Source organism: Ammodytes marinus (genome assembly GCF_949987685.1).
Source record: "Ammodytes marinus genome assembly, chromosome: 5".
NCBI lineage: Eukaryota > Metazoa > Chordata > Actinopteri > Uranoscopiformes > Ammodytidae > Ammodytes > Ammodytes marinus.
In genome coordinates, this window is record NC_137234.1 from 4,497,023 (window position 1) to 4,517,378 (window position 20,356).

At 38.4% G+C, this 20,356-nt stretch overlaps 2 protein-coding genes across 2 annotated transcripts in view; both read left to right on the forward strand.

The window, feature by feature from the left end:
* The window catches only part of aass (aminoadipate-semialdehyde synthase), a 519,315-nt gene that overhangs the window by 448,077 nt on the left and 50,882 nt on the right, over positions 1 to 20,356 (forward strand). The gene's annotated exons all lie outside the window — the stretch shown is intronic.
* Positions 18,601 to 20,356, forward strand: part of LOC307250405 (high choriolytic enzyme 1-like) — a gene marked incomplete at both ends in the record, with an annotated part of 6,518 nt that continues 4,762 nt past the window's right edge. The window contains 2 exons of the mRNA XM_080027478.1: positions 18,601 to 18,675; positions 19,291 to 19,336. Of these exons, the coding sequence (XP_079883604.1) occupies positions 18,601 to 18,675; positions 19,291 to 19,336 (121 nt within the window). The remainder of the gene's footprint in view (positions 18,676 to 19,290; positions 19,337 to 20,356) is intronic.

Sequence of the window (20,356 nt, forward strand, 5' to 3'; positions counted from 1 at the left end):
TCCAAACCATTCATGTAGTCCAAATGTTTCAAGAATAGCTTTCAGTTTACTTTGGGTATTTCTTGCTTAGTCACAATTGTAAAGGGATGGTAAGAATTGAGTTGGTCTCCAAATAATTTTTTTTTTTTTTTACTAAACTACATACAAAATGCAATTGTACATAAAAAAGGACATCAAGGTATTTTTACCATACTGAATTTCACATCATATATTGTGAAATCCTAAATCATTTTTTCTGGCAAAGTAAATATAGTATAGGTTTTGGAACGCAGGGTTGGTTAAGGAATGCTATTCTGAAAATCTCCACTAGATGTCACTGTGTATTTAAATATAATGGCTTTGCATTTGGCCTCAGTTCTATGACCGTGATCACCACAGTCACACATGGGCTAATGCTGCTATTTCACTCCTGGTTAAGACATTAAATGTGTAGAAATAAGCCATGTGATAAAGTTGTGAATGTATTAAAGGTGCAGTGTGTAGAATTTATTGGCATCTTTCAGAACAGACTTGGTGATATTTTCCTAAGTACGATTGATTTTTTAGTCTATTATCGCCTGAAAATAACATTTCTTTCTTTTATTTCCTTAGAATGAGCCTTTTATATCTAAATAGGAGCGCGGCTTGCCACCATGGAGGCCGCCATTTTTCACCGTTGTGTTTCTACAGTAGCACAGAATGGACAAACTTCACGACCATATGCATATCTATAGTGGGTGTACTGGGGAAATGCACCTGTTGGAAGACCAAGAAGAAGAAGTACTATAGAATAAATAACTAAATACATCTTTACCTCATCACTTGATATTGTGGAAAGACTTGAGGCAGTGGTGGATGATGCCATCTTTAGTAACTACAGCTTCTTGTCCTTGAAGGCCACTGTAGCTTCTGTAAATTCTCCAAAAGGGAAGGGGTTAGCAAGGGAGCGTTGCAATCTAAAACTTTCACCACTTGATGTCCTTTAATATTCCGATATTACACACCGCACCTTTTAGACAATACATAAACTCTGGGCCTGCAACATTAACCCTGCGTTCCAAATCATATATTTTTTTCTTTTTACTACATTTCATACTGAAGTACAGAAGAGTTTTAGGGCCACAGGAGAGAAAATAAAATCAGATAAGGTAGATTTATTTTTTTCATTATGTCAAGAAATTTCAAGAATAAAAACGAATACTCCAAAATGCTATTGGAGTTAGTGTGGCATTTATGTATTTTCAGCATACTACAATTGACGTGCATGTATTGGGAGATCCTAAATATTTTTTGGCACACTAAATAGTAGGGAAGTATGGGGATTGGAACGCATGGTTACTTTCAGTTTCACTATCAACACCCCCACAGTCTGGCTCTCCTTTTTTGCAATGGGAGGGTCATGAGGTGCTATAAATACCAGTCCAGTCTGGTTCATTGTGCATTTATATTTGAGGGACGAAACAAACCAGGAAGAAGCCAGAAAACAAAGACAAAAACCTCAAGATGGTTGATAGGGATGATGCACTTCAAGCTTTGGGAGTGATCTGCAATGCCACGGTCACGTCTGTTCATGGACAAACACTAAACACTGGATTTCGGACGTCTGTGACTGGGGCAGCAGTGGGGCCTTCATGTTGGGATTATGCAGGAGCGGGATCAGCGGATGGTACCATGCTGTCGATCTCAAACTTCGTCCGCACTGTCCTGTTTGGTGATTCAATACGGTAATTATTATTTGGAAATAATCTTTTCTATTTTAAATTGGCCAGTGGCAGGTCTGGAGTTCCAGGCTAGCAAACTCCCTCAGTCAGAAAAAAAAGGAAACGTTTTGGGGGAAGTCAGGAGGCAAATAGTTTCACTTTGGATTATATTTATATCTGTAGGAATGTGTGTCTCTCTAACAGGAAATCACTTAAGGCTCCTCACTGCTGTTTACACTGTGGCCAATTGTTTGAGTCAAAGATAAAAACTCCACCCAGATACATATCCCCTTTAGATAAATAAGCTAAATAAAGTAATGTCTCCACGTGAGTCATGTGAGCGCTTACTAGACTGAAATATAGATTCTGGAGAACGCTTGTTATTGAAATCACTGTCAAAAAACATTCTCCAGAATCACTCCACCTTTAAAGTCAAAATAAGTTTGATTAATGTTTTTCCAGATCTATTTAAGATTATTTAGCGCTCACATGTGAAGGCATGATTTTATTTAACTGTATTTAAAGGGGATACGTATAAAACTGGTTGCATCCCACATGATGCTCTCTATAATTTTCTGTCTAATGTGTTCTCATGCAGTCTTTCAGCTTGTGGTATCGTGGACTTGATTCCTAACTTAAAGCTATACTGCGTAACTTTTTCATAAAAATGTTACAATCAAGCCATCAGCAAACAAGTTGACACAAACTTGATAACGCCAATCAGCTCCACAAAACTCTTACTGTATTTCAGCGTTTACAAACTGGTGTCTCCCCCCCCCCACCCCCCTTCCCTCCCCGGACACTGGCGCAGGAGCTCAAGAAGCTCACAAGAAATGTTTAAGGCTCATGTTATAACTCAGAATTCCTCATAAAGGGCGACATAAGTTACGCTCTATTGCTTTAAATAACGTTTTTTAAATTTCTACCACGGGAATGGGTCCATTTGTTTTGTCGGAGAATTACACATATTTATCCATGTTTTTCAGGATTGCAGCAGGCCCCTACACCTTTCAGGGGCAGGCTCAGCGTCTCAAGTTGAAGCAAGACCTGAATCAAAACACATCAGGACAACTTTTCGTCGATGAGAGGAATTTATTTGCCCCTGAATTCGACTACGATTTCACCAAGTTGAAAGATACAGAGACTTATCACAGAGGTGGAGAAGTGTATGAACGACCGTGTGGCTGGAATCGTTTAGCCCTCAAGGTGAATATGATTTTATTTTAATCTAAAATAAAAGCATACAGATTATAGACCGTAACAGAACTAATGACACACAAAATTACATGCATAGCAGTGACTTATATCACTGTGCATTCTTGGGTTACATTGACACTACATTACCCATCTTATCGTAAATGTAAATTAAAACTGCGAGCAGTGTTGACCGGGCCCTCGCACTCTCATGCTGGACGCCGTACCGGCCGGTCTGGCCGCGGCCTCCTCCTCTTCGGAGCGCGTGGCGCAGCGACGCCTGTGGCCGGAAGCGTGGAAGTCGCTGCAACGCGTTCGATGCGGACGCGAGGATGTCCTCGGGCCTGGGCTTTTACCAGGCAGGTAAAGTATGGAGCGCGTGGGAGGCCGCGGAGCGAAATCACGGCGACTTCCTGTTTCGTGGCGACGACGCCCAGAAACTACGAAGGTCACGGAGCCGACGGAACCGCCTTCCCGTGTTATCGTTGTCTCTAGACCTCCCTGAGCTGCTTTAAGGTTGATTTGATCAAGTGTGTAGGACGTGGAAGTAAATAACCAACGTGCACTATTTGCTTTGTCCAGCAGGTGGCGCTCTCACTTTATATGAATATTAGCGTGCTGGCTTACTCAGGCCTTGAGTCTCATTGACCGTAAAGAATTTGGAGAAGATGAGACAGAGTATGGTGGAGTTAGGCCAACTTCCTGTTTATTTGGCAAATACTTCAAAATAGAAGACTTCCTGTTGATTTTGGGGCGGGGCGTCACGAGGCTTTTTTGTTTGTACTGGCATTGTACATCGCTGTATAAAATTTGGTGCATCTAAGTGTAACACAGCCTGAGTTATGATCAATGAAAGGGTTCATGAGGTCTGTTTTTGAAGTTTTTTGGCGAATGACGCGTCGGTGCTGCAAGACGGTTATTCCGGATAAAACAAGCTTTCGAGTATATCATCTTCCATGTCGGAGGACGTACCCTATCATATTTTTTTTTGCACAAAAAGTTGTTATGAGTCCACTTTGCTCTGCAATCCTGCAGAGTAATGTGGTGTTCTGACTTTTGAGTACATTTTGGCGAATATTGGCCGCCATTTCGTCATAGTTATTCGTAATCAAACACATTTTTTTTTGGTATATCTTCCATGTCATATGAGTGTTTTCGTTTTGCTAAATATGTTCCTGCTAGGAGCTAGGCATTTTTGAACCTTGTGATGATTTTCGAGCCAGAAATTCACATATTTCAAATTAAAAGACTTCCTGTTGATTTTGAGGCGGGGCTTCAAGAGGCTTTTTTGTGGGGCCTGCAAATATACATTTGGGGTTTAAATTTGGTGCAACTAGGTATAACACAGCCTGAGTTATGATGAATTAAAGTTTCATGAGGTCCGTATTTTATGATGTTTACGTCAACTTTGACCCCCAATAGCTCCCTGGTTCTCTTATTCGTTTGAAATCTTTTCGCAATTCAACATCGGGCAAGGGTTTTGAGTATTTGAGCAGTGGTTCCACGTTCCTAGCGTAAAAACTCTAGGACGAGTTCGTCGATATGTGAAATTTTGTATTATGGCGATTTTAGGCACTAAATCCAAAATGGCCGACTTCCTGTTGATTTTGGCCCAGGACATAAAATTGCATTTATGTGCGCCTTGGGCCATTACATTTTGTCATGCGTTCTCCCAATTTTTGAGCATGCATTTCCTGAAAAACTGTTTGTGGCCATAGGGGGCGCCGTTCTTTTGGCCCGGACTCAAAACCAACGATAAGTTGCACTTTTTTGCAGGTCTGATGGGTACGCAAAAAATGTCAAGTTATGCATGACGGGAAGGGGGTGAAAAGTGCCAAAAATTACTACAAATAATAAAGAAGAAAAATCCTTTGCATTTCAATAGGGCTTCACACCGGTCGGTGCTCGGGCCCTAAAAATAGTTTTATATTTTGCCTCAGGTCCTGGATGAGTATGATGAAAACGCCTGGCTTGGAACCCGTTACCGTAGCATCCAGTCAGTGCCAGGAGAATGGCCTGTGTCCTACCACGGGACCTCACTCGAAGGGGCTGACGGAATCATCGAAGGATGCTACCAGGTTTGATGGTTTTATCACTCACTCGATTGCTCAGTCAGTCAGTCAGTCAGTCAGTCAGTCAGTCAGTCAGTCAGTCAGTCAGTCAGTCAGTCAGTCAGTCAGTCAGTCACTCACTCACTCACTCACTCACTCACTCACTCACTCAGGCCTGGAACACACATCCTGCGTCTACCTCTGGAGAGGCAGCAGTAACGCTGCCTCTCTTGCTCTGTTTTCGGCCACACATGCAACGTCTCAACTGCTGCTGCTGCTGCTGCAGCGCTGCTTCTAAAAGCCCTGTCTTTTCTACATAGAGTTTTCATAGATAATTCCCATTAACATGAAGTATTTTAATGTCATTTTATGATGCATATGATTTAATATTGAGTTTCGACAGTAATCTGCATGCCTTGTTGCCTTTTTTTTCACATTTTCGCTTTTATTTTGATAGAAACAAACAAGGAAATGGTGAAACTACAGTGAAAGCTGCTGGTATGAGTGTCGACAGAGTATTTCTCTATCAGTTAAAGCAGAGAGGCTCCAGAGAGACACGTGTCTCCCTGAGGTGAAGTGTAGCGTCGCTGCAGAAGCGCCTCCAACGGCCGTCGGCAGCGCGTCCGAAGTTGGATGTGTGGCCGCTGCAGTGTGTTCACACAGTCGGCGAAAAAAGAGTCAGACGCAGACGTGCAGTAGAGGTAGGATGTGTGTTCCAGGGGTCACTCACTCGCTCGATCGCTTACTCACACGGCCACATCAACCAGCTCTGACTGGGGGATCCCAAGGCGTTCCCAGGCCAGTGTGGAGATATAATCTCTCAACCTAGTCCTGGGTCTTTGCCGAGGCCTCCTTCCAGCCCGACGTGACGGAACCACCTCCCTAGGGAGGCGCCAAAGGGGAGTCCTTACCAGATGCCAAAACCATCTCAACTTGCTCCTTTCTTTGCAAGTCAGGAATACTGAGCTTCTCACCTTATCTCTAAGGGCCAGCCACCATCCTGAGCAAACCCATTTCCACCCCTTGTACCCACTGCTCTTTCGGTCATGACATATAGCCTGGGGAGATGGGAAATACCAGTGCAACATCTTCAATGTGAAGATGGCAACAAGGTTTTGTATTCATTATTATGGCAGCAGGAATAAATGTGAAATTGAGATAACAAATGTGTGACCCCTGTGCACTTATGAACGCTCTGAATGGAAGGACTGAAAGGGAAACAGGATGTGGCTAAGTGTGTGATTGTGTGTTGGGGGAATGCCAGGCTGCTGAATGTGGAAACACAAATACATGTGTGAATACTCTATTGGCTGGAGAACATTCCATAGGTGTGGATTAACCCCTGATGTATGGACACCTAGATGGAACTGTTTACATTCTGTCCACTTTAATGCGTCACCGGCTCGCCGCTGATTAAACTGTGTTGATAAGGGATTTATAAAGCCTAAAATATCCTGCCGTGCAATAGCCTCTGACCTTTACCTAGTGAAGAACTACATTTTCAGTCTGTTAGTTATTGCTAATAAATCTGAACGTGTGTTTACCAGGTGGGCGACCGTGAGCTTTTTGGCCGGGGGATTTATTCTACTCCGTTCATATCGGTGGCCGACCAATATGCCAAGACATTCACCTCGGACAAGACGGGCAAGACGTTCAAAGTGATCCTGCAGAATCGCATCAACCCCCAGCACCGAGTGAAAAAAAACAACAATCAGTACTGGCTGGTTGAAATCCCCAAAGGAACTTCAAATGAGGCTGATATGGTCCAAAGAGCCATCCGTCCTTATGGTCTTCTGTTGAAAGAGGTATAGGTCTGAGATAAATATCCTTAGACGAAAAAAAAATATATAGGGGAGAACGGGGTAATCTGAGCCACTTTTTACAGCTAAAATGATTTATCACTCAAATTTACACATTTCCCATTAATTCAGGATGTTTCCTAGAAATGGGCATTAGCAGAATTTTTTCAAGACAAATGGCAGTGAAAATATGATTGTCATGTGGCTCACTTTACCCCAGCTGTGGGGTAAACTGATCCACTTACTTTTTCCACTCTGAAACTACCATAACAACACATATTGTAACAGTAAGAATCCTGAAAGCTAGCCACACATTCCAGAACTAATGTCGGACTAGTAAAATAATTATGGGGTTTGGTCAATTAAGCAAAGCAAATTTTCTAAACACTTGAAAGTAACTCTGAACAAAATCAAATACAACATATTATAATTCAAAATGTTTTAATAAGATTCAAATGAAAGATAGAACCAGTTAGATTAGAACACAGTCTGGGGGTCAGAACAAAGGACCCTTAGAGCCAGCTTGTGTCTGGGGGTCAACGCATAGGAAAATCAGAACCAGCGAGAACAGCCTGGGACTCAGAACATAGGAGAAGACCCAACTGGATTATAACATCACCTTGTCATACTCTACAACTAGGCCGGGGGCCAATCCGAATAGTCCAATCTCCTAACATATAAGCCTCCTTTCCTATACCTTAACCCCTAAACGTCATCGGGGTTAAGGAGAGATGAAAGGTGCTTCCTATCGAATATAGGAAAAGACAGCACTGTTTCAAATGAATTCGACTCCACTTTTCCTAACCGACGTCATTGCGCGACGGCGAGTATTGCTGACGTGAGTCACTAGCGTGAAACTACACTATTCTCCGAAAATGGACTACAACAAGCGCTCGTTTGATCCATGCGTTCTTTTCATATTGATTTTAATCAGGTTGTCGCTAACAGAGTGAGAATCACTTAGATCGGACTTGGCCAAGGGGAATATATCCCAATTCACATGTGGAATAAAAAGAGGCTACAATTAGCCTATGTTGATGTTGAAATTAACTGCCCCCAGTAATTTCATTAAATGTGAAGTTGGTATTTTATTTTCTTATGGTGTAAATTACGTGCTACGAAAATAACTATTATGATGTTGGTCTTTTATGAGTTCTTTATTATCTTTAAGGGGGAGGATGGGGGGGTATTTTGTTTTAGCCGAGTTAAATCTTCCTCTCTTCTCTTCTCCTCTCCTCTTTTCTGTTTTACCTCTCGTTCGTATTCGTGTAGAGTCGGTAAACTCCGGCGGTGGCCTGTTGCTTTAAATCTTGCCGCCGTAAAGGATTATGGGATACCACTATCTCCTTTCCTTTCGCATAGGTTGGTCCGGAGTAACCTATGCTAAAGGATTCTAAAGGGTTAAAGGCTGAATCGAGGCTCCTTTCCTATGCCTTTCCTAAGCATTTTGAGAATTCGGATCACCTATCCGCCGAGTACTTCCGGTTCATCTCGATAGGAAAGGAAATTTCCTATGCAAAAAAGACTATTTGGATTGGCCCCTACTCTACATTCCAGCCCTGAAGGTTACAGGGAAAGATGAGATGGTGCTCTTTCCGTGTGGTTGCCCCAGGTCGTCTTCCTGGTGTATTTCCTTGGCATGATGGCTGTCCTACAATGTGTATGACATTAAAATAAAACATATGTCATGTAATATTACATTAAAATATGTTTAAGACTAAACTTAACTTGTGCCTCATGGTGGGGGAAAGTGAGACAGTGGCTCACTTTCCCCCACAGCATTTGGCTCACTTTCCCCCACCACCACAATTTGAGAAAAAACTACCTCTCTTAGCATTTCAGGCTAATCTTTAGCTAATATCATCACATGGTTTCATATGTTGGTAGTTCATCAACACGTATGATAGAAGTTTTTCTACGTGAATACATTTGCTTTGGCAACAGTTGATTAAGTTGACAGCAAGAAAATGTACTTTTACATGCAAAATACCTATTTTGGTGAAAAAAACATGCTTACCACAGCACCGTGAGGTCCTCTCTTTCAGGGCCATGGGGAAATGAGAGGGGCTTGAAAACATATATCTCACATGACCACAAATGTTTTCCGTTGCCTAGATACAGGGGGTGGCTCACATTACCCGATGCCTCAGATTCCCCCGTTCTCCCCTATATATAAACATACTGAAGTTAGCTTCCGATTCGACAGTTAAGGGTAATGTTAGGGAGACATGATTTAGAGAACCACGACACAGTTTTTTGTCCAGGAATTGTTTGCATGCTAGATGGATGGATATGTCTCCTTATTTCTATGTTACATTTTCAATAAACCGTACTACTGTATATGTAATAAACATGACAATTGTATAATCAAAATCTATTTGCTTTTTGACATCTAGATTTAATGTATTGGGCTTTTATTTTTTGGGATTCATAGTTTTTGAATTAGCATTAAAGGTGGAGTCATCTATTCTGGACATACCAGGCTGTACGTTAACATCAGATTTTGTATTCAGCACACACGCACAGTACGGACTGGTAGCGAATTATTAGGAGATATTCACTGAATTTTACACAAAGTGATTTTGACAACAAGCATTCTCCAGAATCACTGACTACACCTTTAAAGGGACACTGTGTAATATGTTAAATAATGTATTAGCTAAAGTCAATATCCTCATTCATAAATATGTCCTCATTGGTGTAAAATCCCCTCTGCCAATAATCTGAATTTTCCTCCTGAGCGGAGAATTACAAATATTTATATACATTTTGTACATTGTAGGTCTTATGGAGGAATCCATGTTGGAAGTGTCATGGTTGGAATGTCATCAGGTGCATTTTTTAGAATTTACAATTGTTCTTGTCCTTGAAGGCCACTGTAGCTTCTGTTATTATTCAAAAGGGCTGGGGTTACCCAGGGAGCGTTGCATTCTAGAACTTTTTAAAACTTTCAAAAATGTTGTTGATGATGTCATATTACACACTGCACTTTAAAGGTGCAGTGTGTAATATGACATCATCTAGGAGAACCATGGCAACTACAAATATGTGGGATACTGACAGTGTTTTTGACTTGCTGACAAAAGACTGACTGACTCCTTTTTGTATGTATTTTATGAACTGCAATATGATGAATTATTTTATATGAATTTGGGTGAATTTATGATTTCTTAATTTTAACCATTAAGTACGTTTATGTTTACATGTATGTTTGTATGTGTACAGCTCTGGAAAAAAATAGACCAGTCTGGATTTTTCTTAAATCTTCATCTCTACATTACTTAATGGAAATGCTCTTAATGACAATATTTTTGGGATGAATTCAGTAGAAATGTTGTCAGGTGTTTGTAGAATTAAACCAAAATGTTCATTCTACTCAAACATATGCCTATAAATAGTCAAACGAGAGACACTGAACATTTGGAGTGATCTCTTAATTTTTTCCAGAGCTGTTTGTGTGTTATGTGATCAGAAAACTCAGCCCAGATACATATCCCCTTTAGATACATAAAATCATGCCTTCACATGTGAGCGCTAAATAATCTTAAATAGATATGGAAAAACCTTAATCAAACTTATTTTGACTTTTAAGGTGGAGTCAGTGATTCTGGAGAATGTTTTTTGACAGTGATTTCAATAATGAGCGTTCTCCAGAATCTATATTTCAGTCTAGTAAGCGCTCACATGACTCACGTGGAGACTTGACTTTATTTAGCTTATTTATCTAAAGGGGATATGTATCTGGGTGGAGTTTTTATCTTTGACTAAAACAAATGGCCACAGTGTAAACAGCAGTGAGGAGCCTTAAGTGATTTCCTGTTAGAGAGACACACATTCCTACAGATATAAATATAATCCAAAGTGAAACTATTTGCCTCCTGAATTCCCCCAAAACATTTCCTTTTCTTTCTGACTGAGGCCCTGCGTTCCAAATCACATTCTTTTTACTACACTACATACTAAAGTACAGAAGAGTTTTAGGGCCACAGGAGAGAGAAAAAAATCAGATAAGGAAGATTTTTTTTCCATTATGTTGAGAAATGCGGGCAAGTCTTATGGAGGAATCCATGTTGGAAGTGTCATGGTTGGAATGTCATCAGGTGCATTTTTTAGAATTTAGAATTGTTCTTGTCCTTGAAGGCCACTGCTTCTGTTATTATTCAAAAGGGGTGGGGTTACCCAGGGAGCGTTGCATTCTAGAACTTTTTAAAACTTTCAAAAATGTTGTTGATGATGTCATATTACACACTGCACTTTAAAGGTGCAGTGTGTAATATAGAGACAGTGCATAACGCGTCATAATCTGAGGCCACGCCCATCGTGGGGGAAAACAATTCACAGCGCCCCGTTCACTTTCTATTGAATGACACTCGTATTCGGCAAACAAACTTAATAAAAACGTAATACGACATGCCTTTCACAAATACACGTTACATACTCTAAAGCCACGACTCTTGTCTGTCTATACGAGCTGTTTTTGTGAAAATTGATTGAGTAATTTTCCATATCGAGACAAAACTCTTAACTAATGTATGCTTTATGCTAGGCTAATGTTAGCCTTCTGCTGTAGGCTAGCCAGGTCGGACGGGAAAAAACACCTCAATATCTAAAATTACTCAATCATTTTTCACAAAAACAGCTCGTATGGACAGACAAGAGTCGTGGCTTTAAAGAAAGTAACGTGTTTTTGTTAAATGGATGTTTGAATAAGTTTTAATTACGTGTGTTTGCAGAAGACGGGTCTCCTTCAATACAAAGTGAACGTAACGGTGTTCAACGGTTTCCCCCACGATGGGTCCGACCGGACAAAAACACCTCAATATAGAAAATTACTCAGTTATTTTTCACAAAAACAGCTCGTATAGACAGACAAGAGTCGTGGCTTTAAAGAAAGTAAAGTTTTTTCGTTAAATGGATGTTTGATTAAGTTTTAATTACGTGTGTTTACAGAAGACAGGTCTCCTTCAATACAAAGTGAACGGAACGCTGTTCAATGTTTTCCCCCACGATGGGCGTGGCCTATTTCATGCACTGTCTCTATGACATCATCTAGGACAGGGGTTCTCAACCTTCTGCAAGCTGGGCCCCCCCAAAGCTGGGTCATTGCAGTTGGGCCCCCCCCACCGACCCTGACAACACCCCCACCCCCCCCCCCCACACACACACACACACACCACCCTACACAGATAGATAGATAGATAGATAGATAGATAGATAGATAGATAGATAGATAGATAGATAGATAGATAGATAGATAGATAGATAGATAGATAGATAGATAGATAGATAGATAGATAGATAGATAGATAGATAGATAATCTATTATTGTTATTATCACAAGGGCTAGGCCAGTGGCGCACCTTTAAGTTGAACATTGGGTTTAGGGTTGGGGTCCGGAAATTTCTTATATTTTAACGTTAAATGCATCATTCTGGTGCACTTTAAAAGCTAATTATGAGATTGTATCAATGAGACACTGAGGAAATGTTTTTTTTTTTTTAATCTCCTTAGAAGAGAAGAAAATAGTAGCCTAAATAGAAAATACACAGAATAAATTCTACAATAGGTATACCTGTTATGAAAAAGCTTCACAAAACAAAGTCTATGATCAATGGGAAACACTGCTGTCTGACAACCCAGTTCAGAGAATGTTTCAACTATTGAGTCTTGGATTTGGAAAGTGGCCAGATTTAGCTCAAAATGCTACCTGTGATTAATGTGCTGTGCAGCCTGAACGCGGAGTTGTGTGTGTCTCAGTGGCAATTCCAGGAAATTTTGACTGGGGGTGGCCAAGGTGGGCCACAGAGCTAGAGTGGGGTGGCCATCGTACCCCTGAATGAATAGCATGTGATATGCTGTACAACCAATTCAAAGATGATTTATAATCCCAAATGCCCAAATCATGTTAGTATCCATTGTAATGTTTGTCAGAAAACTAAACCCCTGAAGGGGGGTCTGGGGGCATCCCCCCCCAGAATATTTTTTGTGTTTTTAACATGTAATCTAAGCATTCTGGTGCATTCTGGCGAAGATAATAAAGGAAAAAGTCAATATTTATTTCAGTTCAGATGAATAGTAAAATTAGCAAGACAACATAACTTGCTAGCAGCCAGATGCCTAACAACTGGACAGAGGGACGGATGACAACTAGCTTTTGACCAAATATCTTGCTAAAAAAATAAACCTTTATTTATGAAATTCTGCCCTTGCTAAGAACATGTTACACTTGCTAACTACAAACTTACATTTTTTTATTCAGATTTCAAAATTCTGCTGGGACACGTGCCTATACACATGCATGGGTGGCACGCATGTCACAAGCACACTTATGCTGTTTTCAAGACCTTTGATGACCAGAGACCAGTTCTAGTGGCCACAGTCCTACCATTAATTTAGTAGTTGAAAATTGTAAACTGATCTCATATCAGTGGATTGGAGTGTTTGTGTGATGAACTTGGCAACTACCTATCAAAAAAAGTTAAGAAAGAAAAAAAATACATATCATCTCTGAACTAGGATACATATCAGGAAAAAAATAGAAATAAAATAAATAAATTAAGATTTTTATTTTATTTATTTTTTTCATCCCCCTCGCGCCCCCCCGGTAGAGAACCACTGATCTAGGAGAACCATGGCAACTACAAATATGTGGGATACTGACAGTGTTTTTGACTTGCTGACAAAAGACTGACTGACTCCTGGCTTTTTGTATGTATTTTATGAACTGCAATATGATGAATTATTTTATATGAATTTGGGTGAATTTATGATTTCTTAATTTTAACCATTATGTACGTTTATGTTTACATGTATGTTTGTATGTGTACGGCTCTGGAAAAAAATAGACCAGTCTGGATTTTTCTTAAATCTTCATCTCTACATTACTTAATGGAAATGCTCTTAATGACAATATTTTTGGGATGAATTTAGTAGAAATGTTGTCAGTAGTTTATAGAATTAAACCAAAATATTCATTCTACTCAAACATGTGCCTATAAATAGTCAAACGAGAGACACTGAACATTTGGAGTGGTCTCTTAATTTTTTCCAGAGCTGTTTGTGTGTTATGTGATCAGAAAACTCAGCCCAGATACATATCCCCTTTAGATACATAAAATCATGCCTTCACATGTGAGCGCTAAATAGTCTTAAATAGATCTGGAAAAACATTAATCAAACTTATTTTGACTTTTAAGGTGGAGTCAGTGATTCTGGAGAATGTTTTTTGACAGTGATTTCAATAATGAGCGTTCTCCAGAATCTATATTTCAGTCTAGTAAGCGCTCACATGACTCACGTGGAGACATTACTTTATTTAGCTTATTTATCTAAAGGGGATATGTATCTGGGTGGAGTTTTTATCTTTGACTCAAACAATTGGCCACAGTGTAAACAGCAGTGAGGAGCCTTAAGTGATTTCCTGTTAGAGAGACACACACTCCTACAGATATAAATATAATCCAAAGTGAAACTATTTGCCTCCTGAATTCCCCCAAAACATTTCCTTTTCTTTCTGACTGAGGCCCTGCGTTCCAAATCACATTCTTTTTACTACACTACATACTAAAGTACAGAAGAGTTTTAGGGCCACAGGAGAGAGAAAAAAATCAGATAAGGAAGATTTTTTTTCCATTATGTTGAGAAATGCGGGCAAGTCTTATGGAGGAATCCATGTTGGAAGTGTCATGGTTGGAATGTCATCAGGTGCATTTTTTAGAATTTAGAATTGTTCTTGTCCTTGAAGGCCACTGCTTCTGTTATTATTCAAAAGGGGTGGGGTTACCCAGGGAGCGTTGCATTCTAGAACTTTTTAAAACTTTCAAAAATGTTGTTGATGATGTCATATTACACACTGCACTTTATAGGTGCAGTGTGTAATATGACATCATCTAGGACAGGGGTTCTCAACCTTCTGCAAGCTGGGCACCCCCAAAGCTGGGTCATTGCAGTTGGGCCCCCCCACCGACCCTGACAACACCCCCCCCCCCCCCCCCCCCCCCCCCACACACACACACACACACACACACACACCACCCTACACAGATAGATAGATAGATAGATAGATAGATAGATAGATAGATAGATAGATAGATAGATAGATAGATAGATAGATAGATAGATAGATAGATAGATAGATAGATAATCTATTATTGTTATTATCACAAGGGCTAGGCCAGTGGCGCACCTTTGAGTTGAACATTGGGTTTAGGGTTGGGGTCCGGAAATTTCTTATATTTTAACGTTAAATGCATCATTCTGGTGCACTTTAAAAGCTAATTATGAGATTGTATCAATGAGACACTGAGGAAATGTTTTTTTTTTAATCTCCTTAGAAGAGAAGAAAATAGTAGCCTAAATAGAAAATACACAGAATAAATTCTACAATAGGTATACCTTATGAAAAAGCTTCACAAAACAAAGTCTATGATCAATGGGAAACACTGCTGTCTGACAACCCAGTTCAGAGAATGTTTCAACTATTGAGTCTTGGATTTGGAGAGTGGCCAGATTTAGCTCAAAATGCTACCTGTGATTAATGTGCTGTGCAGCCTGAACGCGGAGTTGTGTGTGTCTCAGTGGCAATTCCAGGAAATTTTGACTGGGGGTGGCCAAGGTGGGCCACAGAGCTAGAGTGGGGTGGCCATCGTACCCCTGAATGAATAGCATGTGATATGCTGTACAACCAATTCAAAGATGATTTATAATCCCAAATGCCCAAATCATGTTAGTATCCATTGTAATGTTTGTCAGAAAACTAAACCCCTGAAGGGGGGTCTGGGGGATGATTTTTTTGTGTTTTTAACATGTAATCTAAGCATTCTGGTGCATTCTCGCGAAGATAATAAAGGAAAAAGTCAATATTTATTTCAGTTCAGATGAATAGTAAAATTAGCAAGACAACATAACTTGCTAGCAGCCAGATGCCTAACAACTGGACGGAGGGACGGATGACAACTAGCTTTTGACCAAATATCTTGCTAAAAAAATAAACCTTTATTTATGAAATTCTGCCCTTGCTAAGAACATGTTACACTTGCTAACTACAAACTTTAATTATTTTATTCAGATTTCAAAATTCTGCTGGGACACGTGCCTATACACATGCATGGGTGGCACGCATGTCACAAGCACACTTATGCTGTTTTCAAGACCTTTGCTGACCAGAGACCAGTTCTAGTGGCCACAGTCCTACCATTAATTTAGTAGTTGAAAATTGTAAACTGATCTCATATCAGTGGATTGGAGTGTTTGTGTGATGAACTTGGCAACTACCTATCAAAAAAAGTTAAGAAAGAAAAAAAATACAAACAAAGGGGAACCACCGTAGCTACAATATGCCTGTTTACAGAACCTATGCTTTCCACCCTTTTCCTTTTTCTTGGCACACATTTATTTCATACATACAACATTTAAACACATTAAATACCTTGGGCCTTTGGTTCAACTCTGAGCTTTCAAGTGTTTTTTTAAGTGTATATGGCCGTCACTTTAGCAGAAAGTATTTATAAATGTTTATCTTAATCTGTTTGTGTGTTTCTGGTCAATTTTGATGCATTAATTCATCTTTACTTCGACCCGATTTTTACTGAAACTTATAACTGCACTGCACTGTATCAGAGTGAAGGTATTGAATATTTTACTCTTGGGTTTTTCCCTTTGTTCTTTGTATTTTAAAGATATTTATTTTTGGCATTTTTATGCTTTATTGATAGTGTAGAGACATAGTTGAAATGGGGCAGAGAGGGGAGTGACACGCAGAGGACGAGCGCGAGCTGGAATCGAACCCGGGTCCGCTGCTGGCCGAGGCCCATGGGGGGGACACCCTACCAACTGAGCTAAGGGCGCCCCCTTGTATTTGAAAATCAAAATGTGTGTATAAAATGAGGCACAAAAGTAATTATTACATATTTACTTAAGACCTTATAAACTCCCAAAGTAAATTAAATACATACATTCTGATATTAATAATCATAAATAAATGCAGACAAAATATACAGTTTAATTAGGGGAGAGTGGGGGGATTTGTGCCAGTGTGGTAGTTGTGCCACCCCTTGTTTCTAGAAAACCATAGAAGAAATAGGAAATGTGACCACATATTTAAGAAGAGCCATCCATTTAACTCATCCTGTAAAGAAGGGAGAAACATGGAATAAGTTATAAGCACATTTAAGCTCAAAAAACTGTTTTTTGCCTCTAAAAGTAAAATTTACATGATTTTTTTCATTATTGTGTCTGAACAATTGTAGACACGTTAGAAAACATTTGACACATGTTTTAGTGCTTTGGTATGCTACATTTTGAGTCTATACAGTTAGCACGATGTCAGCCCTAAACTGCTGCATCATGCTTATTATCCAAAATTCTGGGGTTGGGGTGATTTGTGCCAGAGGGCCTGCACTGTAAAAAAAAAAAAAGTTGAGAAAACGCAAATTTCCAAAGGGGTCAGTTGTAAGCTAGTAAGTAAAATGTATTTATAAAAGCACATTTATAACAGTTTGCACTGTCCAAAGTGCTGTACATAGTGCATTCAGTAGGTAGAAAATGAAGGTAAAATAACAATAACAAAAATAAAAGACATAAAGCCCATACATCCACATATAAACAAAGATAGTAAACGTCTACATTTTCAGTGTGTTAGTTATTGCTTATTGCTTATGGTCTTCTGTTGAAAGAGGTCTGAGTCATGTATCTAATGGAGTTTTAACTTTGACTCAGAGAACAATGGCCAGTGTTATGCCGTTAGAGACACGTTCCTAAAGATATAAATGGAATCGAAAGTGAATCTTTTTACCCCCTGAATTCCCCCAAAACTTTTCATTTTCTTTCTGACTGGAGGACTCTGCACTTGGTGAACTTTCCCTTAAACAACAACTCTAGTGTTAAAAGTCTAATTTTTTTGTCTCACCCGTGGCGAAACCCAAATACTTTTCCACATTTGCTGTACTTTTTTTTCACAAGTCTGTACACTGCAAATACTCACTTTATCTCAAACACTTAAAGGCACTTCCCTAGATGAGTAAACGTTTGCCAAAAAAAACAAGAATAAAAAATCTCTCAAGCTATTCTGGTTCATGCAACACGCTCCATTCATTTTCATTTTTATTGAACCTTTATTTAACCAGGAGAAAAACCTATTGAGATAAAAAATATCTCTTTTTCAAAGGTGACCTGGCCAAGACAGGCAGCAGCACAATGCACCACAGTTACAGACAAACAGTTACAGACAAACACACAGGGACCAAATTAAAATAGCACTAAAGATAAAGCAAATCAATTCACACTGCAACAATCTTAATAGACCAATTTCTGGAACCAGGAAAAAAAAACTATTTAAATTGATAACCTATTAAAAGTGAAGCAGTTAGAAAATCCCAGTTGGGTGTTTGTTTTTGTTTTGTCTTTAGTTCTGTGTTTGTGTTCTTCTATAAAAAGTAAAATTCCAAAAATAAAATAAAATAAAATAAAATAAAATAAAATAAAATAAAATAAAATAAAATAAAATAAAATAAAATAAAATAAAATAAAATAAAATAAAATAAAATAAAATAAAATAAAATAAAATAAAATAAAATAAAATAAAATAAAATAAAATAAAATAAAATAAAATAAAATAAAATAAAATAAGTCAAGCAGGTGTCACTCTCACAGACACATACATTTTTCCACATTTTTCCACATTTTTTTTTTTGCAACAACAAGCACATTTTTTTTATCAGTCAGTCATGGTGGGAATTAAGCCTCATGTTTTCAAGGTAACACACATCTTATCACTAAGTAAAGCAGTGTGTTTTTTCCCCCTAGTAGCTAACAGATATATACTGAAGGTTAAATACAGTATAGCTGCAGTAGCATCTAAGTGTTGTGCAGACAGGTAACATGGCTTCTTTCAGGTGTGTGCTGGGTTTCCTGGTCCTGCTTGTGGTCACCGATTGCTCCCGTGCTGAAGACAAGGTTTGGATAATTTTATACTAATAATATTATAATTATTATGAGGATCATTTAATTATAGATTTTTCGTTTTTTTATATATTTTTTTCATTGTAGCTTTTTTATAAACAAAAAATCATCATTTTATATTAATAATATTATAATTGTAGAGTAGAGTGCGCCATGTTGGTTGCTTATTTTGTTTTGTCTTTTGTTTGTGTTTGTGTTCCCTTTTCAAGTTGTTATGTGTGTTTATGTTGTGATGTTTATGTTGTAAAAGAAAAAAAATCATAAAGTATTCAACAACAAAAAAATTATAGGCCTATTTTAATTATTATGAGTATAATTTAAGTATAGATTTTTTTAAAAAGCTTTTTTAGAAGAAAAAAACAGAAGACAAATGGAAAAACATTTAATAAAGGTGTATTGCCTAAACATTAGTTAGTATTAATAATATATTTATTTTAATATGTATTCAATAACATTACTCCTGATTAAGAGGAGTTAAGGATTACACAGACAGACACCCAAAGTAATTACATAAATACATTCTGATATTAATAATCATATACATGCAGACAAAATATAGTAACAGTATATTTATGATATTTTGAAAACATCTAATTCTCCCTGATCCAGGATCTGTCCGTCTCTGAGCTCCTGTGGAAGGCAAACAAGGATGTTGGTAAGAAAGGCAAATCTTTTATTTATTTGTATTTAACCGGGAAAAATGCACATTAATAGACATTGCTGTACATTTCCTCTTTCAAATAAGTCCAACTGATAATAGAGTCTCCTGGAATTTTCGTTTGAAATTAGCATTTTGAAAATAGCTTGAGTTCATTCTTTTAACAGTTAATTTCTGACTTAACCTTTAGGAATTTATGGGCCAGTTTCACAGACATGGATTAAGCCTAGTCCTGGACTAAATGGAATTTTGAATGGAGATTGTCCATTGAAGGTACAATTTAGTCCAGAACTATGCTTAATCCATGTCTGCGAAACCGGCCCTATATCTATGGATAAAGTTTACAGAGTACAATCAAGTTATTTACCAGAAGATCTACATTTTTGTTTGTAGAGTGTAAAGTGTTTCAGTTATAATTGACATCACATTCAAATGGTGCACCAGTGTATCTTTATATTATATTGAACACAGCGTTTAAATGAAAACCATAAACTGATTTGGGACATCCTAAATCTTTTTCTGTCATAATAATAATAACATAATGGAGGTATGGAGATTGGAATTCAGGGAGTATTTCCTAATTTAACTGGTAGATTTCCATGAAATTTAAGGCAAGGCAAGTTTATTTCTATAGCACAATTCAGACACAAGGCCATTCAAAGTGCTTTACAGGGGCAAGATTGAAATACACAATACACATTAGAAAAGCAAATGAATAAAACATTTTAAAGCAAATGAATAGAAATAGAACTTTAAATTTAAATAAAATAAAACTTGCAGGTTAAAATGGAAACAGAAATGTCTTCAGACTTGATTTAAAAGAGCTAAGAGTTGCAGCAGACCTCAAGTTCTCTGGGAGTTTGTTCCAGAGATTTGGTGCATATAAACTAAAAGCTGCTTCTAAGAACTAGACTCATTCTCCACAACGGATACATTCTACTGCCTTACCATAAGAAAAAACTAAACGTTTTCAGCCACACTTTTAGACTCAGAACATGAAAAAAGTTGCCGCATTGC